The sequence below is a fragment of the Mauremys mutica genome, chromosome 17 (assembly GCF_020497125.1).
Source record: "Mauremys mutica isolate MM-2020 ecotype Southern chromosome 17, ASM2049712v1, whole genome shotgun sequence".
NCBI lineage: Eukaryota > Metazoa > Chordata > Testudines > Geoemydidae > Mauremys > Mauremys mutica.
The window spans coordinates 28,228,473-28,254,138 of NC_059088.1; the positions used below are offsets into that span (position 1 = coordinate 28,228,473).

Consider the following 25,666-nt stretch of genomic DNA (forward strand, 5'->3'; position numbering starts at 1 on the left):
CTGTGTGACCAGCTGCCACGCCTCAGCCAGCTGCCTCCCAGGTGGTGGCCATAGGGAGCGTGTCGGGGGAGGCCCCATGGGTTCGGCACGGCGCATCGTAGAATTAGCAGAGTGGAAAGTGGTTCCTGGCCTGTGGTGCTGCAGGGTCCTCCGGGATGATCTCTCTTCTCAGCGCGACAGCCACCCCAGCAGGCCACTCCAAGGGGCCCTGGTGTCCCGGTCTGCCCCGGGTGCGAAGGGCTGGCTGGGGAGACGCCCGGGACAGCAGTGCAGAGCAGACAGAAGGAACTTGTTCATGACTTTCCTCTGCTACCCAAAGGCCCCATCCCCTCTCCTTAGCCCGTCCCCTGCTAGGCACTGCTCCTCGAGCCTTCTCTGTATGTCTGAGGGGCCAGGTGATCTAGTGACTAGAGCAGGGGGGCTGGGAGTCAGGACTCCTGGGTCCATTCCTAGCTCTGGGAGGGGAGTGGGGACTAGTGACTAGAGCAGGGGCGCTGGGAGTCAGGACTCCTGGGTCCATTCCTAGCTCTGGGAGGGGAGTGGGGACTAGTGACTAGAGCAGGGGGGCTGGGAGTCAGGACTCCTGGGTCCATTCCTAGCTCTGGGAGGGGAGTGGGGACTAATGGCTAGAGCAGGCAGGCTGGGAGTCAGGACTCCTGGGTTCCATTCCTAGCTCTGGGAGGGGAGTGGGGACTAGTGGCTAGAGCAGGGGGGGCTGGGAGTCAGGACTGATCTGCCAACAGTTTGCTGTTTGACCTTGTGCAAGTGGCTTCGCCATCTGTGGCCAGGACAGGGCTAAGGCTCCTCACGTGGGGGCTGGAGGTTGGGACGCTGAGCCCCTCGGCTCTCGGGCACTGTCAGCCCCAGACAGCCGCACCCATGGCTAAGTAAAGGTCCCTCGGAGAATGTAACCAGGCCCTGGGTGGGGGGGCAAGATTGCTGGTGGGGATTTCAAGGGGGTACCAGGGATCTCTGCAGCGACTCAGCGTCCCCTAAGACCTGGTGGGAGAGGCCCAGCCAAGGCAGCCCTCCCCCACTCCCCCCGAGACCCTGCCTCCCGTCGCCTCCCAGCCCCTCCGGCTGCTGAGCTCTGGTTGTGTGGGGCAGGGGCCTTGCACAGAGCCAGGGGGTGACTGGGCCAGGGAATCCTGGCCCCTCCTTCGCCCTAAGAAACGGAGCCACGCTCAGCCACGGAGGGAACGCTTTATTCATGGCTGGAGTGAGCAGGTCGGCCCAGGATGCCCCTCCAGCCCTCCCTGCCCCCGGTCACTTCTTCTTCCCCACTTTCTCCCTCTTGATGTCCTTGGCCAGCTCCCCGATCAGCCGCCAGTACTCGCTGAACTTCAGCTCCTCGTCGTTGTTCACGTCCAGGCTGCTCATCTTCTCATCCAGGGAGCCCACGTCCTGCCAGGAAGGGCAGGGGGAGAGATGGTCAGTGCCCGGCGCCAGGGGCCAGCGGCTGCAGTGGAGGAAGGCCGGGGAGGGACGGAGCCCAGGGGGTCAGACCAGGGCTCAACAGAGAGTCATGGGGGGGCCGAGAGGGCTGGGAGCAGGGAGCTCGGCCCTGCAGCTGGGAGGGATCTCGTTCTACAGGCTCCTGGCGAGGGGAGGGAGGTGTCTCCACATCTGGGCACAGCTGCCTGCCATCCCCAGCCCCCAGCGCTGAGCACCCCAGCAGCAGGGCAGAGCCCACTTCCTCTCCTGCCCACCAAGTGCCGATGGGGGCAGAGCGCGGGAGCCGGGGGCAGGCGGAGGCACTTGCAGGCTCACAGCAGGGGCAGATTGTCCCATGGTTAGAGCAGCAGGGCTGGTGCCAGGCGGCTTCTGGGCTCTGGGTTAGGTGGGGTCACTATGGTACCATGGTATCAATTAGACGGACAGCAAGGGGGATAAAGAGAGGGGTTTATATGGGGATAGACAGACAGATAGCTAGACAGACAGACACCGTCTCACCCTGGTGCCTTGAGAGACCAGCACATGCAGGAACCTTAATTACTATTTTATTTATTAACCTCCCTGGAAAACAGATGCAGCATCAGCACTGAGGGGAAAGAAATTAGAGGGCCCCCACAAAAAAAATGCCCCCCATCCTCCCGCCCTGAGCGCCATCCCTAGCGTAGCCGTTCCTGCCAGTAAACACCCTCTCACCCCATCACACATGCCCCCATCACACGCACCCTTCCCCCCCACCCCCCGCTGGCACCTTCATGAGGTTGGGCAGCTGCAGCGTGACCAGCTCCTTGAACTCCCCCGGCGTCAGCGTCCCCTTCTTGCCCTCCCGGGCCGCGTAGGTGAAGAAGATGCTGACAATTTTCTCAATGGCCGTCTCCAGCTCGGTCAGCTCGCACGCGGCCATGGTGCCGGGGAGAGCTGGGCTCCGCTGCCCGGGGGCGGGCGGGGCAGGTGGGAGGCGGGGGCACCTTCAGCTCAGCCTGGCGCAGCTACTCAGAACGGTTAGTCTCTGCAGGAAAACGGGGCAGAGCGAGCCTGGCCTTAGGGCCAACCCCAGCGCAGAGAGAGAAGGAATGTACAGCTGGAAGGATAGATAGATAGATAGAAGGGGTGTATGGGGATAGATAGATAGATAGATAGATAGATAGATAGATAGATAGATAGATAGATAGATAGATAGATAGATAGATAGATAGAGGGGTATCTGGGGATGGATAGATAGATAGATAGATGGGGTGTCTGGGGATAGATAGATAGATAGAGGGGGTGTGTGGGGACAGATAGATAGATAGAGGGGGTGTCTGGGGATAGATAGATTAGATTAGATAGATAGAGGGGTGTGTGTGGGGATAGATAGATAGATAGATAGAGGGGGTGTGTGGGGATAGATAGATAGATAGATAGATAGATAGATAGATAGATAGATAGATAGATAGATAGATAGATAGATAGATGCGGGACCGGCTGGCTCACGGTCCCGTTAGGAGGTTACCAAGACGTTCCCCTCTCGCCCATGTCAGCAGGGACGGTGAGCCCTCAGAGGGACGGCTCTCTGGAACGTGTGCAATGCGTTTGGCGGGTCTCTGTCCGGTTCCGAGCGGGCAGGGGTTGCCGGGGCAGGAGCAGCACTGCGGGCCGGCTCCCAGCCGTGCTGGACGCGCTGGCTGACCGGCGCACACTCACCCAGCCTGGCTCAGAGCCGCATGTTTACATCATCCCCAGCCAGAGCCAGCCTGGCAGACAAAGGGCCCCAGTGTCCAGCCTGGGGCAGCCCGACTGGGGGTACCAACAGCCTCGCTGGCTGGGCACGGTGCCGGGGGCAGGCGATGGGGCATGGCATCTCCATCCTTGGGACTTAAGAAAGTGCCACCCCTCTACGCCCCCCGTCCCCCCAGCGCTCTCCTGGCCAGCTCCCCACCGCCCGGCACAGGATGGCTGCCATGAAGCCAGACGACAGCCCGAGCTGCTAGGGCCTGGGGACAGGAGTTAGGGTGATTTGGGGGGCTCAGCTCCTGAACTCCCCCTGTCGCCCCCCCGACTTTCCTCTCCTCTTGGAACCAGACACAGGTAAATAGCACATAGGCCCCAGGACCTGAAGCAGCTGCACAAACACACCCAGTTCCAGGAACCTCTCCCCAGGCAACACCCTGGCCAGCCTGGGGAGGCAGAAGGGGGCGAATCCAGACCAGGGAGGGGAATCGCCACTTACCCCGGTTTGCTGCTTGGGAGGAAGCTGCAGACAGGGAGGGCTGCGTCCCCTAGCGATGGTTTTATACCCGGCCAGCGGGGAGGGGGAGCGGGCAGCCGGCCCTGGGGGGCAGAGCTCACCGCTCCAGTAGTTCAGCAGAGCGGTGTAATGTTTCCCATTCCAGTCGGACAAACGCCGCCCACGTCCCAACCCGCCCCCCCTTCTGCAGTCAACATCCGAAGTTTAGAGCGAGTCACTGCCCACCCCGGCGAGCGAGCGGTGATATCGTCCCGGCCAGGCGGCATCTAGGGATCAAAATGCACGGCCCATGCCGGAGACAGAGAGCAGGACAGACAGACCGAGGCGTCTGGTGGAGCAGGGCTAAGCCAGCAGAGGCGAGGGAAATGGGAGGACGGGAGCGAGTTAACTCCAGGGACTCCTGGCAAACCCAGTGGAAGAGCTAACGCCAGGAAACTGTGCTTCACTTTGTGATGCAGCGGGATGTGCGAGGATAAAAGGCAACCAGTGTTTCCCTGTGACAAACCCCCTGCCCTGGGCAGCTGACTGCCCCTAGCACGAGCCCAGCTGGACAGAGCTCATGCAGACCATTCTCGCTGTTGCTTCTTTTTTTTGCTAATGACAGGCCTGGCCTAAATCACTGGATTCAAATTTCCCTCCGTTCTTATCCTGGCTCCCTGCCACCTAGTCCCCCAAACCTCTGGGTCGTTCAAAAGATCCCAGCTCTGAGTCTGCATCTGCGTCTCTCGCATTTCACCTGCCTCCCGGGGCCGGAAGGTGACTAGTCAGTTTCACCCGGGCCTCACTCACTCACTTACACTCTCTGGTTCTTGCCAGGTGCCGCCAGGTCTCAGCGGCTGCAAACCCAGCAGGGGGCACAAAGTCAGACTCCCAGGCCTGAGAGAGTTTTGATTGAACTGGTTTTTGACTCCATGAAATCGCCTCTGTGATTATTAGGCTTTGAAAAATTCATTAGCCTGAGTTAATTTGGGGGTTCAAATTACCCAAGCGCTTCCCTTTGTTGGTCAGTTATTTATGAGGAGCATTGGCCTGAACATGTTCCCTCCAGCTCAGGACTAACGCGCTCCCCCTAACGTGGGCCTTTGCCCCTTCCAGACCCTGTGCCCAGCGGCGGAGGGAGCCCCGGCAGGAAACGGCCAGAGGACGGGTCTGATTGAACAACAGTGTCCCTCTTGTTGGCCTCCAAGTGCTCGGGGGAAAACGTCACTAAACCCTGAAATTCAAAACTGGCAGCCTGGCCGGTGCCCCAGACACCCGGCAAGAAGCTGAGCCGCACTGAGCCACGCCAGGGAGAACAGCTGTGCACTAGCCTGGGTGGGCCTTGCCCACTGTTTAATATGTGCCAGGGCTGAGCCCTGGTACCTCTGGGCCTGGCAGTTCAGAGCCCGGCACCGCTGGGCCTGGCAGTTCAGAGCCCCGGCACCTCTGGGCCTGGCGGTTCAGAGCCCGGCACCTCCGGGCCTGGCGGTTCAGAGCCCTGGCACCGCTGGGCCTGGCGGTTCAGAGCCCCAGCACCTCTGGGCTTGGCAGTTCATAGCCCCGGCACCTCTGGGCCTGGTGGTTCAGAGCCCGGCACCTCTGGGCCTGGCGGTTCAGAGCCCGGCACCGCTGGGCCTGGCGGTTCAGAGCCCTGGCACTGCTGGGCCTGGCAGTTCAGAGCCCTGGCTCCGCTGGGCCTGGCAGTTCAGAGCCCGGCACCTCTGGGCCTGGCGGTTCAGAGCCCGGCACCGCTGGGCCTGGCGGTTCAGAGCCCCGGCTCCGCTGGGCCTGGCAGTTCAGAGCCCGGCACCTCCGGGCCTGGCGGTTCAGAGTCCCAGCACCTCCGGGCCTGGCGGTTCAGAGCCCCGGCACTGCAGGTCTTGCTGCGTCAGTGATGAATGTAAAATATTGCTTGAGCCCCAGCCCCTCTTTCATTACAAATTTAGCCCTGGCGTTGCCGCATCAGAGAGTGACAGATCCCGGGGTTAGGCCGGCACTGGGAGCTATTTCTGGAGGGCAGGGACTGCTCCTCCCTGAGACTGACTCCAGAGCACGAGCCCAATCCTGGCCCCCAGGTTAAGGTGCACAACGACCATCCTCTTTGTGAGCTCCAGGGATCAAAGTCCGGTGCCGCAAAGTGAAAGCCGGACACAGCACGTGCGGCTCGGGCTGAGTGTGGGTGCAGGTCGGAAAAATCAGGGGGAAACTTTCTTGAGTCAGCCCAAAACGACAAAAGTTTTATGTCGATGGACACGTCCCATCTGACCTAAGATGAAACGTCGCCTTTGGATTTTCAGGGGGTTTCAACATTTGTCTTAAATAAAACGGAGGGAAATTCTGGAACAAAACATCCGGAATGAAACATCCGAAGGAAAAGTCAAACCAGTTCCATGGTTCCAGTTATTATTTCTTTTCATCCAAAAGAATTTGCCAAAATTGACCCAAATTCACCCATTGTGTCAGTCGCCCCGAATCTGCATTTTTCAGTGATTTTCACAAAAATTTTGCCCAGCTACAACCATAAGCACGAGCCACTACAGTGTGAGCTAACGGACTGAGTGCCCCCGGGTGGGGAAGGCCTGAGACGCTTCTCTGGGGGCATCTCTGCCCCGCACGGGTGAACGTCCCATTCAGTGGAGTTGGGCAGCGCCTCGGAGCTCTCCACCCTGGGGAGAGGGTTACCCAGCGGCCAGGCCTCAACCCAAGGGAGCTGCTGGCTGTGGCACCAGACGGGAACGCGGGGCCGGTTCTCCGGCTAGTCCATCCCGATTGAACTTGTCCGGACTGCCCTGACCCAGAGGCCTCGCCCCACCCAGCAGCCAACTCCCTGAGTTAGGGGGGGTGGAGTCCCTGGCCACTGGCAAAATTCACTGCTTCCTGGGGCCTCCGAATCCCCCAGGGCCCAGCCGGAGGGGAAAGGCCAGGAGGCTGCATCTGGAAACAGGCTGGCAAAACCTGTTTGCTGATCCTGTGGAGATGCCACCCCCATAGCCCCTGCTCTGGGCAGGCCCATGGGGTCAGCGGGTGCTCTGGCTCCTGCCAGGTGGCCTGGGTCACTTCGGCTGGGATTTACTGGAGCAACGAGGAGTTTGTAGCCAGAGATCCCAAGGCCGGGCGGCCTTTCCGGAGCTCCCCGCTCCAGCCATGGAGGGAAGGGTGAAACGTGCCCGTCCTGGTGGTGACAGCGCGTCTCAGCTGGGAGGGGCCCAGGAGTGCCAGGCAAGGGGTGACCACAGGCCATGGGGCGGCAGGCGCGACAAGGACCCGGGGGTAGGGGGGGACTCAGCCCTCCAGAGATCGGGCTGCCGCCCCCACGCCGTGGAACTCGTCCCATTTGACGGCAGTGCCCCGGGCTGGATTGTGATGCCAGTTACCCCAGGGTAAAGCGGGAATCCTCCTGCTTACGTCATTTGGAGCAGAATCCAGCCCTTGGGAGGAGGCGGCGTGGGAGGGGGCCCAGCTGGGTGCACGGCTCAGGGCGTGTGGGCAGAGAAGGGAGGCGGCTGGGGAGCTGCCGCTCAGCCTGAGATCGGCAGGGGCGGCGCGGCCCACGGCAGCGGCTGGGGTATGTTAGTGGGGGGGCTATTTGCTGGGCCCCAGCAGAGAGCCACAGCCTGGCCCAACAGGGGGAGGGGCGTGACCCCAAGTCAACCCAGACTCCAGCCACGGGAAATTTTCCAGCATTTGTCATCAAGAAATGGAGCAACCGGTCCCTCCTTGCCCTGCTGCACACACCCAAGAGCTCGCACCTTCCCACCCACCCATGCCTGACACTGGGGAAAGGTTCCCCGGCACCTTGCAACACAGCCCACGGCAGCCTGCAGGGGGCGCCACGCTGGTAGCAAGAGCGGGGGCGGTTCCCCCACTGCCCCGGGTGGGATCCGCCACTGGGGTCGACCCGCGTCGCTGCAGTGAAGCCAACAGCGACTGACAGGAGCTGGCGCCGTGCAGTGTGGATGTGAAATGCCCCCAGGTCCGAACGCTCCTCTCACTCGCTCCCGCATCGCATGAAGGGCCATGGAGAATCGGGCCCCGTGATCCAGGCAGTCAGGCTTCCTAGCTTTCCCCCCGGTCCCCACACCCCCGGCCATGGCTACTGTGAAATCCTGCCGTTCGCCAGCAAGGGGCTGTGTGGTCAGGAAGGGGGGGTCCGTTTCTAGCTGTGCCGCAGCCCTCTGTATGGCACTGGGCCGGTCTCTGTTTCTTGGGGTGTCAGGTCCCCACCTCTAAAACAGGGACCATAAACCAGCCTTTGCCTGCTTAGATACTCCAGGGCAGGGTCGGTCTCCTGCTCTCTGTACGTGCAGCACCCAGGACAGCTGGGAGCTCCCAGTGCCACCGGCAGCAATTGAAATCCTGAACCTCGGCGGGGCTCAGGCCTCACTTTCTCACTGAGCCGGGACACACTCAGCTTCTCCATGAGGCTGGGAAACCCAGACTCGCACACACCTAGTTCTGTGTCCCACACAGAAACTTCGCACGCGCACACAAACACACACACACTGGCTCATCTGGATGCTGGACCGGCAGTCGAGTTTGGCCAGTTCGTCCCCATTCCAAGCAGCCAGTGACATTGGCGCTGGATACAAGACGAAGGGTGATCAGCCCCAGGAGAGCTGGCGGTTGCTGACAAAACCCCTGGCAGTGAGTCAGCGTCCCAGGGGACTGGACCGGGTTTTCAGATGAGTGACACCCTGATTCCAGGGCTCACCCACCATGAGCAATGCCATCACACTGCTGGAATGGATGGCCAGCACCCCGGGACCTGACCTGTGAGCTGTCAGGGAGGGAAGTGACACCATCCAGAAAGCATGCAGCCTAGCTCCAGGTTAATCTTCACCCCAGGGGGTCGAGACTGAACCTCCCGGGAGGCTCGGGACATTAGAAGATCCAGGGTTTCCCCTCTCCCCAGGGAATCCCCAGGGCGGGGCCAGGAGAGCTGGGCCATATGCTGTCTCTGAGCTTGGCACAAATTCCCTTTGGCCCCGGGGATGGATGGCCTGTCTAGGGGAGCTCCTGGCTTGGGCCTGGGGGAGGGCGGTGGGCCATGGGGAGTAGCTGTGCTTTGAGACACCAGCCGTCCCCTACCCCGCACCAGCCGCCCTGCCAGCCCCTGCATGACACAGTTAATGTCTCAACGTTCTTTCCTGTCTCCCCTCATTTGGCAACGGACGCCTGGGCCCAATGCTCAGGGATGCCATTCGTCCACCCGGGGCAGGAAATTGCTGGGGGATATAAGCCACCTTTAGCATGTGCTGTGTCCTGTCAAGAAAACGTGTAATCAGCCCTACTGGGTCAGACCAGTGGCCCATCTAGCCCAGAGTCCTGTCTCTGACGGGCCAGTGCCAGGTGCTTCACAGGGAATGAACAGAACAGGTGATTCTCGAGTGATCCATCCCCTGTCGTCCAGTCCCAGCTTCTGGCAGTCAGAGGTTTGGGGCACCCAGAGCAGGGGGTTGTGCCCCGACCGTCTTGGCTAACAGCCATTGATGGACCTGTCCTCCATGAACTTCTCTCATTCTTTTGGCCTTCACAACAATGAGTTCCACAGGTTGACTGGGCGTCTATACAGCCACAGTTGCGCGAGCCAAGGTCAGGGGCTGGCTGTCGCGGGCTGAGTACCCGCCCCCGCCCACCCTCCCCCCAAAAGCCCTTTGCCTGCATGACTTGAGAGCCTGCTGTAGGGGGCGCTCTCCCTAGGACCCCACCCAGGACTTCATCCTGTGCTTTTCCGATCCAGTGGGGCTGCTGGCACAGCCTTATCCCCCCAGCCCCGTCCAGCCCGTCTTCATCTCCCCTCCCATGGAGCATTCCTCTCTGAGCCCTGGGCAGCAATGGGAGGAAGCACCCAGCAGAGGCAGTGAGCACAAGGCAGGGCCTGCCCCCTACCAGTGCTTGGGGGCAGTGGGGATTCCCAGGAGCGGGGTCTCGGTGCCAGGTGGAGGGAGCTTGGCGTTACATACTCTGGGGCAGGCAAGCCGGACTCCGGATGGGGAGGACACTAGGGGGAAGCAAACTGGACCAGGCTGTCCCACTACCAAGGCTGGTTTCTTATGGGACAGGGGGTCCAGGGAGGGCTCAGAGCAGGGGCTCCAGGACTAGGGTGACCAGATGTCCCAATTTTATAGGGACAGTCCCAATTTTGGGGTCTTTTTCTTATATAGGCTCCTATTACCCCCCAGCCCCTGTCCTGACTTTTCACACTTGCTGTCGGGTCGCCCTCCCTGGGGCAGGAGAAGGGGGCTGAGGTTGCAGGGAGGTAGAGATCCCGGGCCTGAAGCAGCAGCACAATACCAGCCCAGCAGCCGAAGGGATGAGACACCGACCGGGTCGTCTCCGCTCGTGCTCCAGTGGACAAGCGCCCACAGCATCGGGCCTGTCAGCAGCCTGACACGGCCACAGAGACTGAGCCAGGGGGTCCTGCGGAGGCCTGCGGGGAGCTCCAGTTGCCATTGGCTGTGGGCAGGCACCCAGCACAGCTGTCAGACCCCCAAGAGGAGAGGCAGTGTGGTTAATGGATTGCACACTGGGGTGGGCATCACGGATTCCTGGGTTCCGTGCCCACCTCGCAGTTTGGCCCTGGGGGAAGCCCTTCTGTGCCTCGGTTTCCCTAGCTGGACATGGGGTGAGTTCTAAGGCTGTCAGGAGGGCGAGCGAGGGGATGTTTGCAGAGGGATTTGGGCAGGAAAGGAGCTAAGTAAATCACATGATTATTCCCTCCCATCTGCCCTGGAGTCACCCACGGAGACGCAACCCCTGCCCAGTGTTTTGCTTCCCTCAGCCATGAATCCAGGGTCTGTTAGAGCCCAGCAGGGCTCTGGGGAAAGGGCTGGGCTGGGTTTTCTAAATACACAAACAGGCTGTTTATTTTCCAGCAGGTCGAATGTGAACTCCCTGGCCAAAGCCACGAAGAATTCAGTCTCTCATGGCCCTCTGCAGCCTGGGGAATGAGCCTGCCAGCCCGGGGCACTGTCGGTTCTGGGTCAGCTTCTCCAAACCTCCCGGGTTTAAAACCAGAGCAAGTGAAATCGGCCAAGCCCAGTGCTGTGTGACTGCTAACCAGCTGCTGCGTTCCACCCCAGAGGGGGCTGCACGGCGGTGGTGGGGCTGTGTGCTGCAAAGCACTTTCGGCTCCTTTCTGGATTCTAATAAGGAGTCTAATAAGGATCACGGTATTTTCCTTCTCTCCCCGGCCTGTTCCCCAGCTCCTCCGCTGCCCAGCAGGCTCCCGACATTGGCTGAGTGCTTCTGGGGCAGTTTAGCTTATTTAGGCCGAAAGAAAACAAACAGGAGACACATAAACCCAGCGCAAAGGCACAGAGTGTTCCCAGCACTTCCGTCCTCCTCCGAACCCAGCCCAGCCAGACAGCTGGTGTGCACCAGGGGAGGCTCGGTCCCAGTGTCGCCCGAGGACTGTGCATTCAGGCCTCTGACACAGTCCTCCGGCACGAGCGTCGTGTACTGGGGGCCCGGCCTCCAGCACCTGCACCTTGACTGCTCATTTCCACCAGCAGGTGTAAAACACTCCCCAGCTGAGCTGCGTTTTACAGCCACTTTGCACGGGCGGGAACGATTGTGCAAGGTGCGGGGGGCAATGGTGAATTGGGCCCTTGGCGCCAGGTCGCTGGCTGGATTGGCCATCTCTGCTAGCCCTGAAATCAACCATGCATGTGTCAGTTTCTCCTCTCCAAAGCCCCAGAGCGGCAAACCACCCTGTGGGGCGGGGGGTGCTGCCACCCCACTAGGATCCTGCTGCGTAACAGCAGCGGCTGCTCCCCACACTGATCGGGGAAGGAGCCAAGCTCACCCAGCCCAGGCATTGGCAACAGGAGCGACTGGTTTATCTGGGTCAGTGCATAGCAAGGCAGAGGCTAAAACCGGTTCCGAGATACCGTAACCTGCTTGGCACGTCAGGCTGAGCTCCCCCAGAGCTCACACTGATAATTGCTTCTCCCAGGGATCTGCCAGTGTGGACATGTCGGGGACGGAGTTTCTGCAGCAGTTTTGCCAGGCCGATGTGCCAGGGCGCTGCACCCTTGGGAGGTGCTTTAGACGACAGCTCCTGATGGGCGGGATCCCTGTGGGAGAGGCCAGGAAGCCAGGAGACCCAGCACAAGGGGGTGTTTGTTCAAGGTTAGATTCTGAGCTCAGTTTTCCTGGTGTAAAGCCAGAGACATTCCATTGGAACTCAGTGCGGTGAGTCAGGATTTACGCCCAGATCAGAATCCGGCCTGGAAGGTTGAACATTTTAGGCAGAGATTTTTCAAACGCGCCTAAGGGGTTTTGGGGCTTAAATGCTTGGGAATCAGGAGTCATCCAAGAGCCTTGGGCAGCCCTGCTCCCCGCTCAGCTCGGTGCTTTAAGGGCCGTGCCAGAGAGGGAGGATGGTCTAGCAGTTCAGGCACCGTCGTCAGACTTGCGCTAAAACCAGGGCTCAAGTCCCTGCTGTGCCACTGAATTGCTGCGTGACCTTGGTCCACTCACTTAAGCTCAGTTCCACCCTCTATAGAACAGGGACATTAGCACTCCCTGCCTCAGAGGGGTTGCCAGGGTACATGCCTTAAATACTGTGAGGTGCTCTGATGCCACAGTGAGGGGTGCCAGCCAAGTACCTACAAAAGTATTTATCTTAGTCTGGTAAAAATTATGGTGCGGTTCTAGGCACTGACCCAAAACCCAATGCAGACAAGGGGGTGGGGCAGGGCATGGGGGGATTTTGGTGGGCGTCAGATCTGGCCCCTTGCGTCTCTGCAGTTAAGCCCATTTCAGTGTGTGTGTTGTGATAGGGTCCCCCTTGCCAGGCACTGACCCGTCTGCACACAGGGATCTTCACCCTTCCGGAGCCAAGGCATAGGTGCTCGGCCATTCTTCCCCAACTCCATCCAGCCGCTAAAGGCCGGGACCGCTGTGATCTTGCTGTGTCAGAGACAGGTGTGGGGTGAGCCCAGGACTTGGAAGCAAGAACCTCCTGAGTTCTAATCCTCACATGAAAATCCTCCATGGCCAAGGGCAAGTCATTTGACCAGCTAGTGCCTCGGTTTCCCCATCTGTAAAATAATAATAACAGGATAGAACTTTAATTAGTTGCCATCTGGAAGATCAAACCACGGTGTTAAAATAATCCTCTACCCCATCAGGTCAAAGGGTTTAGACAAACCTTGTTCAGTATTATCACCTTTCCCGGGGGGGACAGGCACAGAGAATGGACGCGTCTGTGGCAGAGCTGGCATAAGAACCCAGAGCTCCCAGCATTCCTCCCCAGGATCAGGAAGGGAACCCAGGAGTCCTGGCTCCCAGTCCTGCGCTTTAACGGCTGGACCTGTCCCTGTCTCTGCTTTACTGCTCTAAGCCGAACCTTCCAGCCGTTCCAGCTTGGCGCGGGTAACAGCCTTTGTAGGGTAACGCCTGAGTGTCCACCCCCAGCACCCGGCCAGCCGCCAGACACCCGGCACCTGGCCTGGGCTCTCCCCTCCCCATCCTGCCCCCCGGGCCGGACAGTCGTAACGCCGAGGTTCAGAGGTTCCAGTCTCCGGCGCCAGATGGGCCCTGCCAGGGTATTTCCTCCTGCGCTTCCCGGCCTAGCGAAGACGCCAACGCCCCGTATCTGGTTCCCTTACCGGGGCCTGATTCTCCGCCGCATTAGTCCCGCAAGCCAGGGAGCCGGGCAGTCTGGGCCTGAGAAGCGAGCAGGGCTGGGGGCATTGGGGTGCTGGGCGGGGGCCTGAAGGAGAGGGGCTGGCCCCTGGAACTCCCAGCTCCTGGGCTGCCTCCAGCCCCGCGCCATGCACTGCAGACGGGCGCCAGGCAGGGAGCGGGAAGCAGAGCCAGAGTCTTCTGTGGAGAAGCGGAAGGGCTCGGGCTCGAAGGGGTGCCGGGGGGGGGCAGAGCCTGCCAGCCAGGCAGAGAAAGCAGCTGTTGGTGCAGGCTGAGCCAGCCCCCCCCCGCCCCCAGCTCTGTCCAGCTGCCAGTTCCCCTTCTTAGGACATGGGCTGGGAAGGAGACGGGGGCCCGCGGCAGTCAGGCTTAGCGCACGCAGCAGGCAGGGGCACTCCGGCAGCAGCCTGCTCCCACCCACCAGTAAGTGCCAAACTACGGCTCCCAGGCAGACGGGCTGGGGGGGCACTCAGGCTCGTGGGGTTTGGGGAAGGAAGGGCTCTCGCTCGCCATGGGGTGACTGGGGCCAGTGGACTTGGGGGCGGGGGAGCACAGGGGTGGGCTCAGCTAATTGACAGGAACTGGGGGAGGCAGGCTGGCCAGGTGTTAGCTGGTGGGGCTGGAGGGGGGCTGGGGTGCTGCCCGTGAGCCAGGGACCCACGGAGCTGGTGTGGGGCAGGGCCCATGGAGCGGTCGGGCCTGCTCCTGCTCCCATGTGAGGCGAAGCCCGCACTGGCGCCAATGGGGGCAGGACTGCGGCCTCATTTGGGGGGGGGATGGGAGCGGGTGTGTGGCGGGGCCAGGCCTGAGTTGGGGCGCAGTGGTGGCAGGAGGGCGCGCTCGCGAATGGGGCTGAGAGGAGGGTCGAGGGGGCTGTGCTTGCAGCATGGGGAGAAAGAGGGATCCCCCTGCTTTTGCTCCCCTCGAGCCCCAGAGCGTGAACGGCCCCTGGGGTACGACTCCCGGCACCTGCCCACCCTGGCCCCTGGGGTAGGACCCCCGGCTGCTGCTGCCCAGCCTCCCTGCCCCTGCCCTGCCCCGGGGTATGACTGGCCCCAGCCCCTGGTGTACCCTCTGGCTGCCATAGCCAGCACCCCCTCCCCCTGCACTGAGGGGGCTTCGTCTCTGGGGGGTGCATTCCCACCCCCCTCCGCTCCCTCTCCTTTGCCCGGGGCCAGTCTCCAAAGGGTCTGAGATTGAACTAGGGTTATGCTGAGTTAATTCAAGCCACAGACTCGGGAGATGCCCCCCATGCCCCCTGCCCCCCCAGCTCAGACAGCTGCAGCCCCCTCCCTCCCACCTCAGACAGCTGCAGCCCCCTCCCTCCCACCCCTCCAGCAGCCGCCCCACCCCTGCCCACACCGGGAGCTGCACCAGCCAAGGGGGCGAGTGGAACAGCAGCCAGTGAATGAGCTCTGTGTCCAGCTGCAAAGAGCTCCCCAGCCCAAGGGGGAGGCCAGGCCAGGCTGCCCTGGCCAGGGGACTTCCCAGCCCAGCTGTGTGGGGAATGAGAGGCTCCGTCCTGCCTGGCGCTGAGGGAGATCGGTTCTGTACTTCCCCCCATGGTACAGGACACCCAGATGGGGGTCAGCGCCCCAGCCGGACCCCAGCCGCAGGCCCAGGGACCGGGGTCAATCCTGCAATGCAACTCCCAGCCCGGGGACGTGGCTTTAATGCCCTTTGGGGAAGGTGTGTGGCCCAGCGAAATGCCAGCCGGCCGCCCACACCCCGTCCGGCCATACCACACCCCAAACAGGGTGGGGGTGGCGGGGGGGGTCTCCAGGGGCTGTCAGTCTCGATTGGGCCTGGGGGATAGGGAACAGCAGGAGGAGGGAGAGGCAGCAGCAATCTCCTGCTCCCAGAAACCTGCTCTAGGTTGCACGGTGCTGCTGCCCATCCCCGTGGTGTCAGAGCTGGGGTGGGAGCTACAGGTGGGAGGCTGCTGGGGACGAGGACATACGTGGCGGGGGCAGGTTATCGCTTTTTTTAAAGGTGCAACTAAATATTGTCCCCGTTTGGGCTGCGCCACCTCGTGCTTTGCTCGTCTGCTTCAACTTGAAGCTTTGTGAAGCAGGGGCCATGCCCCCGCTCTGCCCCCTGCCCAGCCGGGCCCCGAGTCTCTGCACTGTTGTCCTCCCCTGCTCAGCTGTGTGTCATAGACTCTCCAGTACTAATGGAGAGTCTCCCTTTGTACAAGTGGCAGCGGCCCAGCTTTATGGGGCAGGCGGGCGCGAGCTGGCTGTCGAGGTGACGTTCTCAGGCACCGTTGGGGTACCGGGAGTTTCTGAGGTTGTCTTATACTGCTAGAGAGCCTGTCAGCTGCGGTCCCGGAGCGCCGTACACGGAGGGCGGTGGGTGCCGAGGTGCCATGGGGCTGAGCGGGGTATAAATAGCTCTGCTCGCCAGCCGAGTGGATTAGACAGAAGCATTTCACCCGGCAGTGAAATGCAGCCACCTCTGCGGTGGCATGCAGGGGCGGTGCTGGCCGGGAAGAAGAATGCCGTGTGTGACTGAACCCGCAGGTGGGGACCCAGGATATGATTAGCTCCCAAATTAGTGTCTGCATCGGCATTCAGGCCGGCCAGCCGGTTTCCACCTGGGGTCTTGTGCAACAGAGCCACGGGCTCAGGGACTCGGATTAATGTCTCATTGGAAACAACGGCATCTCCTGCTGCACAGCGCCCCCTAGTGCCACGCCGGGCCAGCACTGACAGCGAGGGGAGAGCGCCCCCTATAGACCCCCACTCCCTGCCGCACAGCGCCCCCTAGCGCCACGCCGGGCCAGCACTGATGGCGAGGGGAGAGCGCCCCCTATGGACCCCCACTCCCTGCTACACAGCGCCCCCTAGCGCCACGCCGGGCCAGCACTGACAGCGAGGGGAGAGCGCCCCCTATGGACCCCCACTCCCTGCTGCACAGCGCCCCCTAGCGCCACGCCGGGCCAGCACTGATGGCGAGGGGAGAGCGCCCCCTATGGACCCCCACTCCCTGCTGCACAGCGCCCCCTAGCGCCACGCTGGACCAGCACTGACGGCGAGGGGAGAGCGCCCCCTATAGACCCCCACTCCCTGCTGCACAGCGCCCCCTAGCGCCACGCCGGGCCAGCACTGACGGCGAGGGGAGAGCGCCCCCTACGGACCCCCACCCCAATCCCTGCTGCACAGCGCCCCCTAGCGCCACGCCGGGCCAGCACTGACGGCGAGGGGAGAGCGCCCCCTACGGACCCCCACTCCCTGCCGCACAGCGCCCCCTAGTGCCACGCCGGGCCAGCACTGACGGCGAGGGGAGAGCGCCCCCTACGGACCCCCACTCCCTGCCGCACAGCGCCCCCTAGCACCACGCCGGGCCAGCACTGACAGCGAGGGGAGAGCGCCCCCTATAGACTCCCCACTCCCTGCCGCACAGCGCCCCCTAGCGCCACGCTGGGCCAGCACTGACGGCGAGGGGAGAGCGCCCCCTATAGATCTCCACCCCCTGCCGCACAGCGCCCCCTAGCGCCACGCCGGGCCAGCACTGACGGCGAGGAGAGAGCGCCCCCTACGGACCCCCACTCCCTGCCGCACAGCGCCCCCTAGCACCATGCCGGGCCAGCACTGACAGCGAGGGGAGAGCGCCCCCTATAGACCCCCCACTCCCTGCCGCACAGCGCCCCCTAGCACCACGCCGGGCCAGCACTGACGGCGAGGGGAGAGCGCCCCCTATAGACCCCCACTCCCTGCCGCACAGCGCCCCCTAGTGCCACGCCGGGCCAGCACTGACGGCGAGGGGAGAGCGCCCCCTACGGACCCCCACTCCCTGCCGCGCAGCGCCCCCTAGGGCAGGTCTCCCTCTTGGGCTCTGTATTTGCAGCAGAGGGAGAGAGGGGGAATCCCCTGCTTTTGCGGGTCTCGATCCCCAGAGCTTTGGGCTGGAAGGGTGGAACTGGCTCCCGCAGGGACGCTGGCCCCTGGGGTATGAGAACCCTGCCTCTGAGCATGAGATCAGGTATGGGGGCAGCCCCCGGGTATTACAACTTGGGGCTCACCCTGCAGGTGGGTCTGGGTGCAGCCAGGGGGCACTTCCCCTGGCAACACCCTTGTGCCCGCCCGGGCGGCGTTTCTCACAGGCTCCGTGTCTGTAACAGGAGCTGCCATGAGCCCCCTCTATCAGCCGAGCTCCGGGCCAGGAATCTGGTTTCCTGGCTCCGCTGTTACCGCAGCAACCTTTCAAGCAGGGATTTTTTAATTTGACAAGGGGCCTTTATACAGTCCTGCAGCGTTAGGCCGAGGGGGGCTCGGGTCCGTTACCCGATAGGGCCCCCCCGCCACGCCACACCAGCTCCCATTGTCCAGCAGGCGCTGCCAGGAGACACCCGATACCCAGGGCCTTATCAGCACCGGGGGCAGAGTGAAAGCAGCAGGATGGGTTACAGGCGTCTGCGCCACCGCGGCTGGCACCGGTTCAGGAGCAAACATACCAGAGTGTTCCACCGCACCGAGCCAAGGTACTGGAGTAACACTCGGACACAGTGCTGGAGTAACAGAGCTGGGCCGTCTGGTGCAGCGACCCCGCAAATACTGTAGTAATGCCAACCCGAGGTGCTGGAGTACCACTCGGACACAGTGCTGGAGTAACAGAGCTGGGCCGTCTGGCGCAGCAACCCCACACATACTGTAGTAATGCCAAGCCAAGGTGCTGGAGTACCACTCGGACACAGTGCTGGAGTAACAGAGCTGGGCCGTCTGGCGCAGCAACCCCACACATACTGTAGTAATGCCAAGCCAAGGTGCTGGAGTACCACTCGGACACAGTGCTGGAGTAACAGCCCTGGGCCGTCTGGCGCAGCGACCCCGCAAATACTGTAGTAATGCCAAGCCGAGGTACTGGAGTACCACTCGGACACAGTGCTGGAGTAACAGCCCTGGGCCGTCTGGCGCAGCGACCCCGCAAATACTGTAGTAATGCCAAGCCGAGGTGCTGGAGTACCACTCGGACACAGTGCTAGAGTAACAGAGCTGGGCCATCTGGCGCAGCAACCCCACACATACTGTAGTAATGCCAACCCGAGGTGCTGGAGTACCACTCGGACACAGTGCTGGAGTAACAGAGCTGGGCCATCTGGTGCAGCGACCCCACACATACTGTAGTAATGCCAAGCCAAGGTACTGGAGTAACACTCGGACACAGTGCTGGAGTAACAGAGCTGGGCCGTCTGGCGCAGCGACCCCGCAAATACTGTAGTAATGCCAAGCCAAGGTGCTGGAGTACCACTCAGACACAGTGCTGGAGTAACAGAGCTGGGCCGTCTGGTGCAGCAACCCCACACATACTGTAGTAATGCCAAGCCAAGGTACTGCAGTACCACTCGGACACAGTGCTGGAGTAACAGCCCTGGGCCGTCTGGCGCAGCGACCCCGCAAATACTGTAGTAATGCCAAGCCAAGGTACTGCAGTACCACTCGGACACAGTGCTGGAGTAACAGCCCTGGGCCGTCTGGCGCAGCGACCCCGCAAATACTGTAGTAATGCCAAGCCACGGTACTGGAGTACCACTCGGACATAGTGCTGGAGTAACAGTGCTAGGCCGTCTGGTGCAGCGACCCCGCAAATACTGTAGTAATGCCAAGCCAAGGTACTGGAGTACCACTCGGACACAGTGCTGGAGTAACAGCCCTGGGCCGTCTGGCGCAGCGACCCCGCAAATACTGTAGTAATGCCAAGCCAAGGTACTGCAGTACCACTCGGACATAGCGCTGGAGTAACAGAGCTGGGCCGTCTGGTGCACCGACCCCAAGGCACCGGAGTAATACTCAGACATAGTGCTGGAGTAACAGAGCTGGGCCGTCTGGCGCAGCGACCCCGCAAATACTGTAGTAATGCCAAGCCAAGGTACTGCAGTACCACTCGGACATAGCGCTGGAGTAACAGAGCTGGGCCGTCTGGTGCACCGACCCCAAGGCACCGGAGTAATACTCAGACATAGTGCTGGAGTAACAGAGCTGGGCCGTCTGGCTCAGCGACCCCACAAATACTGTAGTAATGCCAAGCCGAGGTACTGGAGTACCACTCGGACACAGTGCTGGAGTAACACTGTTGTGCTGGCTGCGGTAATGACCCCAAATACTGTCACAGCCCCAGCCTGCTGCAGTCCTGGGTCCCCAGTACTGGAGCACCGTTGTGCTGGCCCCAGCGGCTGGAGGTTCGAGCTAGACAAATGCAGGCTGGAAATCAGGTGCCAGTCATTAACGTTGAGGGTCATTAGCCAGTGGGACAATTTACCAAGGGCTGGGGGGATCAGTGGCCATCTTTGGGGTGTTTTCCTAAGGGCTCTGCTCTGGTTCCAGCAGGAATGAAGGCAGGGAAATCCTCTGACCTGGGCTACGGAGGAGGTCAGATGAGATTGTGGGGTCTCTGGGCCTGGGAATCTGAGCCGCTTCAGTCCCAGGGCAATGGTGGAGGAGACGGGGCCTGTGGTTGTGGCCCCACTGAGGAATGGGGTCAGTGGCATCGATGCAGCTGCCTGCACCCCTCACAACTGTTAAACGGCCCCAGAGAGTGAGGGGCTGCTCCCGGATTAGCCCCAGGGATCCCCCCCACCCCTCAATTGGCCTTGGCTGGCGGGGGAGGAGGGTCCTTCAGCATCAGATGTTGACTGATTTGTGCCCCGGTGGATTCTCTTCCCAGCACACGTTCATTGTCTTCTGGGCCCTACTGAAAATTCGAACCCCGCGTTGGCACTCGGTGGGGCTGAGACGAGGCAGAGGGTGAGGTGTGCGTGTGCACAGGCAGGGAGAGGCGAGCCACACAGAGCTCCGTGGGCGTGTGCACAGGCAGGGAGAGGCGAGCCACACGGAGCTCCGTGGGCGTGTGCACATGCAGGGAGAGGCGAGCCACACGGAGCTCCGTGGGCGTGTGCACATGCAGGGAGAGGCGAGCCACACGGAGCTCCGTGGGCGTGTGCACATGCAGGGAGAGGCGAGACACACGGAGCTCCGTGGGCGTGTGCACAGGCAGGGAGAGGCGAGACACACGGAGCTCCGTGGGCGTGTGCACAGGCAGGGAGAGGCGAGCCACACGGAGCTCCGTGGGCGTGTGCACAGGCAGGGAGAGGCGAGCCACACGGAGCTCCGTGGGCGTGTGCACAGGCAGGGAGAGGCGAGCCACACGGAGCTCCGTGTGCGTGTGCACATGCAGGGAGAGGCGAGCCACTTGGAGCTCCGTGGGCGTGTGCACAGGCAGGGAGAGGCGAGCCACACGGAGCTCCGTGGGCGTGTGCACATGCAGGGAGAGGCGAGCCACACGGAGCTCCGTGGGCGTGTGCACAGGCAGGGAGAGGCGAGCCACACGGAGCTCCGTGGGCGTGTGCACATGCAGGGAGAGGCGAGCCACACGGAGCTCCGTGGGCGTGTGCACAGGCAGGGAGAGGCGAGCCACACGGAGCTCCGTGGGCGTGTGCACAGGCAGGGAGAGGCGAGCCACACGGAGCTCCGTGGGCGTGTGCACAGGCAGGGAGAGGCGAGCCACACGGAGCTCCGTGGGCGTGTGCACATGCAGGGAGAGGCGAGCCACACGGAGCTCCGTGGGCGTGTGCACAGGCAGGGAGAGGCGAGCCACACGGAGCTCCGTGGGCGTGTGCACAGGCAGGGAGAGGCGAGCCACACGGAGCACCGTGGGCGTGTGCACATGCAGGGAGAGGCGAGCCACACGGAGCTCCGTGGGCGTGTGCACATGCAGGGAGAGGCGAGCCACACGGAGCTCCGTGGGCGTGTGCACATGCAGGGAGAGGCGAGCCACACGGAGCTCCGTGGGCGTGTGCACAGGCAGGGAGAGGTGAGACACACGGAGCTCCGTGGGCGTGTGCACATGCAGGGAGAGGTGAGACACACGGAGCTCCGTGGGCGTGTGCACATGCAGGGAGAGGCGAGACACACGGAGCTCCGTGGGCGTGCATGCGTGTTACAGTCTGTGCAGCCCCTCACATGGACGGAGCTCCCCTGCTACAACCAGGCCCCTCCGCTGTCTCTGTCCCTTTAAATCAGGTGAGCACTTGACCAGCATCAGCTGTCCAGTCTCTAGTATCAGATCCTCCTGGGGCGGGGGCTTGGCTCTTATTTAAAGTGACTGACCAGCCAACTCAGGCTCACTCTGCAAGAGCCTGGAGCCAGCTGGCTGAGCAGGAGCGTCCAGGTGAGCCCAGGGGCCAGGTGGCTGTTCAGGTGGGGCCCAGGTGAGCCCAGGGGCAGGGTGGCTATACAGGGGGGGGAAAGCCCAGGGGCCAGGCAGCTATATGTGGGGGGGAGCCCAGGGGCCGGGCAGGATATGGGGGGAGAAGCCAGCCCAGGGGCTGGGCAGCTATATGGGGAGCCCAGGGGCCGGGCGGCTGTTCAGGTGGGGCCAGCCCAGGTGATCCTGGGGGCCGGGTGGCTATATGGGGGGGCCCAGGTGAGCCCGAGGCCTGGTGGCCCTACAGGAGTGAAGGGTGACTGCCAGTGATTCCCTGCAGAGGTGTCACCCCTGCTCTGATCTGGCCCCCTTTGCTCTAGCTGGGTCAGGGTTTTTCTAGGGGGGCTGGCAGCTGTCCCCCAGCTCTGGACACCACCAGGCAGGTGGGGACCAATAGCCCTGGGTCAGAACTTGCTTTGTGCGGGAGGTGGTGACGGGGGCAGCCAGAAGCGGAGGGAGGGAGGGAGGCTCTGACCCTGTTTGTGCCACGGGCGCCCTCTGACCCCTCCACTCCACAAGGCCCCTGGCCTGGGGCAGGGACAGGAAGGCCCCACCTGGGCAGGTGCCACTGCTGCCCCAAAAGTTTCCCTGGGGGACTGGCTGGCTGCAGGGCCTGGTCCTGCCCTGCCCCCTGCGGGGCCTGTTCATCCTTCCCCGGCCCCTCGCATTGGCCTTTCTGCCACAGCAAACCCTGTGGCATGAGAACGGGGCTGACCCCCACGTGGCGTGGGGCGGGGGGGTCTCCTGGCCCAGGCCCAGCTCGTGGCTCTTTGGTGGCCTGGATCCCAGCCAGGTTCCCAGGTGCGCCCATCCCCAGAACCGCCCCCACTGCTCAGCCCCACGTTGGCAGCCGCCGTGAAGAGACCAGGGGCTGGCTGGGCCCTGCAGGCCGCTCTCCCCACCCGTGGGTCCCTCCAGGCACGCTGGGGCTGTGCCCTTCCCCAGCCCCCCACCCGGGCTCCGGGCTCCTCAGCCCTTCGAGGTGCTTCTTGCAGAGCCGGCGCGATGGCCTCTGAGCTGGAGCGCGCCATGGAGGGGCTGATCTCCGTCTTCCACAACTACTCGGGCAAGGAGGGTGACAAGCGCAAGCTGAGCAAGAAGGAGCTGAAGGAGCTGCTGCAGACGGAGCTGGGCTGCTTCCTGGAGGTAGGGCCCTGCCCCGGGGGTGGGAGCAGGCAGGCCTAGGGGACTGCCCCAGGCAGGCACTGGGTGCCCCCGCCATTCCAGCACAGGGGCCCCTGGGCCGTCACTCCCCGCGGGCGCTGGCCTCCCCTCTCGTGGGTGGTCGCCAGCGGCGGAGCCGTGCCAGGGCCCGGGGCAGGACGGCTGTTCCCTCGGGCTTGGGCCCGAGAAGGTTCCCACATGCCCGGCGCTGGGCTCCCAGCCCCGCCCAGGCTGACGGGTCTCTCTGGTATGAAGTTTCCCAACATTCCTCTCTAAGCTCCCGGGCTCCTAATTGCTTCTCCTCCCCCACTGCAGCTCTGACCCTTCCCCTCCCCGCTGACCCCTGCCCTCTCCTCCTCCATCCAGGGCCAGGCAAATAGCTCATGCCTCCAGCTTCCCACTCACTCTCTGGCTTGTCCTGAGCACAGGACAGGGGCCTCTCACTGGGGATCCCCCCAGCCGCCTGGGCCTCTTTCCTCTCCCATAGGGGCAGCCCCACACGCTAACCCTGCCTCCCCCGGGGGTGTCTCCGCTGCAGACCCAGAAGGACGCGGGCACTGTGGATGGCATCATGCAGGACCTGGATGAGAACGGCGACGGGGAGGTGGATTTCAAGGAGTACGTGGTGCTGGTGGCTGCTCTCACCGTGGCCTGCAACTCCTTCTTCTGGGAGGACACCTGAGCAGGGAGCCTGCACCGCCTGGAGTCCCCTAGAGCTGCTCACCCCTATTCTGAGCCAGCCGCCGGCATCCCCTCTAACCAGCTAGACAGAGCTACTCATTAAAGGCACCGAACCCACCCCAGTGTCCGGTCCCTTCCTCGGAGCCTGGGAGTGCTGCTGAGCAGCGTGGGGAGGGGGACACTGCTGTAGTGGGGCTAGGGGAGTTTTGGCGTGAGGGGGAGCTCCTGCTCCCCAAGTCGACATTATCCCTGGTGTTAGAAAAGGGTGGAGGCCACGCTCTGGCCTGTGGGGCTGGGCTCAGGGCCCTCAGCCTTGGGGTCCCCTGGGGGGCATGAGCCATCCATTTCCAGGAGAGTCGCCTCTCCGGTCACCCCAGCCACCAGCGAGACACACACCCCTTTGCTTTCCACCCCCCTTCCCACCGGGCCTCTCGGACCCTCCTCCTCTGACCCATGAGCCAAGCAACGGCCCCCGTCCCCAGGCCTTGTCCCTTCGCTTGCCCCCACCTCTGTGCTGGGAGCACAGGCCGTAAGCTCTGGCGTAACCCCAGTGCCTCAGCCGGGATCACCACAGAGGCTAGTTTGGCCCTTTCTCTTCCCACAGTCATGCCCATTTGTAGCTGACACCACGTGGCACAGGGCCTGAAGCAGGCTGGTCTCTGTAGGAAAGGGAGGCAGGAGCCTGCTGGGAGGGAAACAGGGCCACAAGGGGGATGACTGGGAAAAGGGGCAGGAGAAACGGGGCTGACAGGTGGTGGCTGGACGGCCTCCTGCTGGGGTGGGAGGAAATTCACAAACAGGGTGCTGCACCCATTCCCCAGGGGGAAGAACCTGTCCCTAGCTCCCTTCCCAGGAGCCCAATAACCAGCCTCCTCTGACTGGTACCGGCTGAGCCGCACGCAGCGCGGGGGGCTAGCAGGGCTGACACTGAGCGTGACAGGTGGACAGCTCCGAAGCCGCCCACCCATTCTGCGGATTTGACACTTCTCTGGGACGGTGCCAAAGCACTTTGCAAACTAAATACCGATGCTGCTGAGCTGCAGCCACCTCTGGGGTGGAGGGTGGTCATGTGTGCACAACGGTCAGGAACAGAAGGGGAGAGCCTAGACAAGAATTAGGTGGGCAAAGGGAATCTTTAGGAAGAATGCCCTGGCATCATTAATGTCTGTACAAAGCTGACAGGAGCTCCGCATTGACAAGCTCATCAGAGGCAACCAAACTGTGCAGAGATTGATGTGTCTGTGAGCAGAAAGCAAAAGGAGTGGAGAGAATCGGGTGGGATTTGAACCTGTGAACCCAAAGAATCTGATGCTGAGCTCTGGCACCCCCCGTTCTTTGCAGCAGGTTCTCATCTTCCCTTCCCATCCTTTGCAAAAGAGAAGCTCGAAGCCTGTGATGCAAAAAACGGCATTGAACTCCTGGCAGCAGATAATAAACTGATCTGTCACAGCCACAGAGACACACCCACCACATTTCAAGGGGACACAAGTACTCGGTGGGATGTGAGAGTTCTCTGACAACAACGTAAGCTAGGAGTAAATCCACTGCAGTCAGTGGAGTTACGGAGCAGGAGAATCAGGCCCACTAAGCAAGAAAGAACGCGATGAGCCAGTCAAGGGCTTGTTTAAAACATCTTTTAAAATTGTTTTTCCATAGTGAAAGTGATATTAACCGTGATTTCCCCAAGGCAATGTTGCCAAGTACGGTGATTTTATCATGAGCCTCCTGATATTTGGTGGTTTTCTTAAAGTCCTGGCTCCTGGAGTTAGGAGATGGCAGGACGCTCTCAACTTTCATTTACAGACAAAAATCCTTAGGGTTGCAGAGAAAAGCTAGAGAACATGACTCAATGCAACCCTAAAGGCTCCAGAACCAGCAGCAAAATAGAAAGAACCTCACGTTGATTACGTTTTAAAATCTCGGCATTTTTAATCCACTCTCAGGATTTTTTGAGGGCTGACTCACAGTTTTTGAAAGCTTGAGGTTGGCGCTAATGCTGCATGTGTAACACACACGACATTCTTCACCACAGCCGCTCACTTCCGCAAATACAAAGCCACAAGGACAGTAGTGGGTGCATTCTCCCAGGAATGCACAAATCTTGATTAGAAACCGATGGCGCCACTGCCAGCTGAAGCAACGGAGCGCTGAAGTCTGCCCTCTGCAGTGCTGGTGCACATGTGGAGTAATTCAATGGGGATCAGCATCCATGGGAGTGAGCCTTGTTTGCTTTTTCTTTGTTTTTACCATTTTGCTGCCAGTTTCACCCCCTTGGCAGGCCCAGAATGGTAAATGGGCTGGCACCTT

The 25,666-nt window shown here is 61.8% G+C and overlaps 2 protein-coding genes across 8 annotated transcripts; one reads left to right on the top strand and one right to left on the bottom strand.

Moving 5' to 3' along the window:
• Nucleotides 1–1,184: 1,184 nt before the first annotated feature.
• On the bottom strand, nucleotides 1,185–3,848 carry S100A13 (S100 calcium binding protein A13). Of its 2 annotated transcripts, none has more exons than XM_044991425.1 (3): nucleotides 3,662–3,848; nucleotides 2,204–2,461; nucleotides 1,185–1,404 (listed from the first exon to the last, which is right to left on the bottom strand). In XM_044991425.1, the coding sequence occupies exons 2-3, from the start codon at nucleotides 2,354–2,356 to the stop codon at nucleotides 1,267–1,269; spliced, it is 291 nt and encodes a 96-aa protein (XP_044847360.1). In that variant the 5' UTR covers nucleotides 2,357–2,461; nucleotides 3,662–3,848; the 3' UTR covers nucleotides 1,185–1,266. The 2 variants fall into 2 exon arrangements, with proteins under 2 accessions (XP_044847360.1, XP_044847361.1); XM_044991426.1 differs by lacking the exon at nucleotides 3,662–3,848 and adding an exon at nucleotides 2,945–3,093.
• Nucleotides 3,849–13,588: 9,740 nt separating this feature from the next.
• Nucleotides 13,589–24,696, top strand: S100A1 (S100 calcium binding protein A1). 6 transcript variants are annotated; one of them, XM_044991792.1, is made up of 3 exons: nucleotides 13,589–13,735; nucleotides 22,510–22,660; nucleotides 23,217–24,696. In XM_044991792.1, exons 2-3 carry the CDS (start codon nucleotides 22,520–22,522, stop codon nucleotides 23,358–23,360), a joined length of 285 nt encoding a protein of 94 aa, XP_044847727.1. In that variant the 5' UTR covers nucleotides 13,589–13,735; nucleotides 22,510–22,519; the 3' UTR covers nucleotides 23,361–24,696. The 6 variants fall into 6 exon arrangements, with proteins under 6 accessions (XP_044847727.1, XP_044847726.1, XP_044847724.1 ...); XM_044991791.1 differs by lacking the exons at nucleotides 13,589–13,735; nucleotides 22,510–22,660; nucleotides 23,217–24,696 and adding exons at nucleotides 16,321–20,055; nucleotides 20,110–21,166; nucleotides 21,212–21,477; XM_044991789.1 differs by lacking the exons at nucleotides 13,589–13,735; nucleotides 22,510–22,660; nucleotides 23,217–24,696 and adding exons at nucleotides 16,321–17,795; nucleotides 18,454–20,055; nucleotides 20,110–21,477.
• The last annotated feature ends 970 nt before the right edge of the window (nucleotides 24,697–25,666 follow it).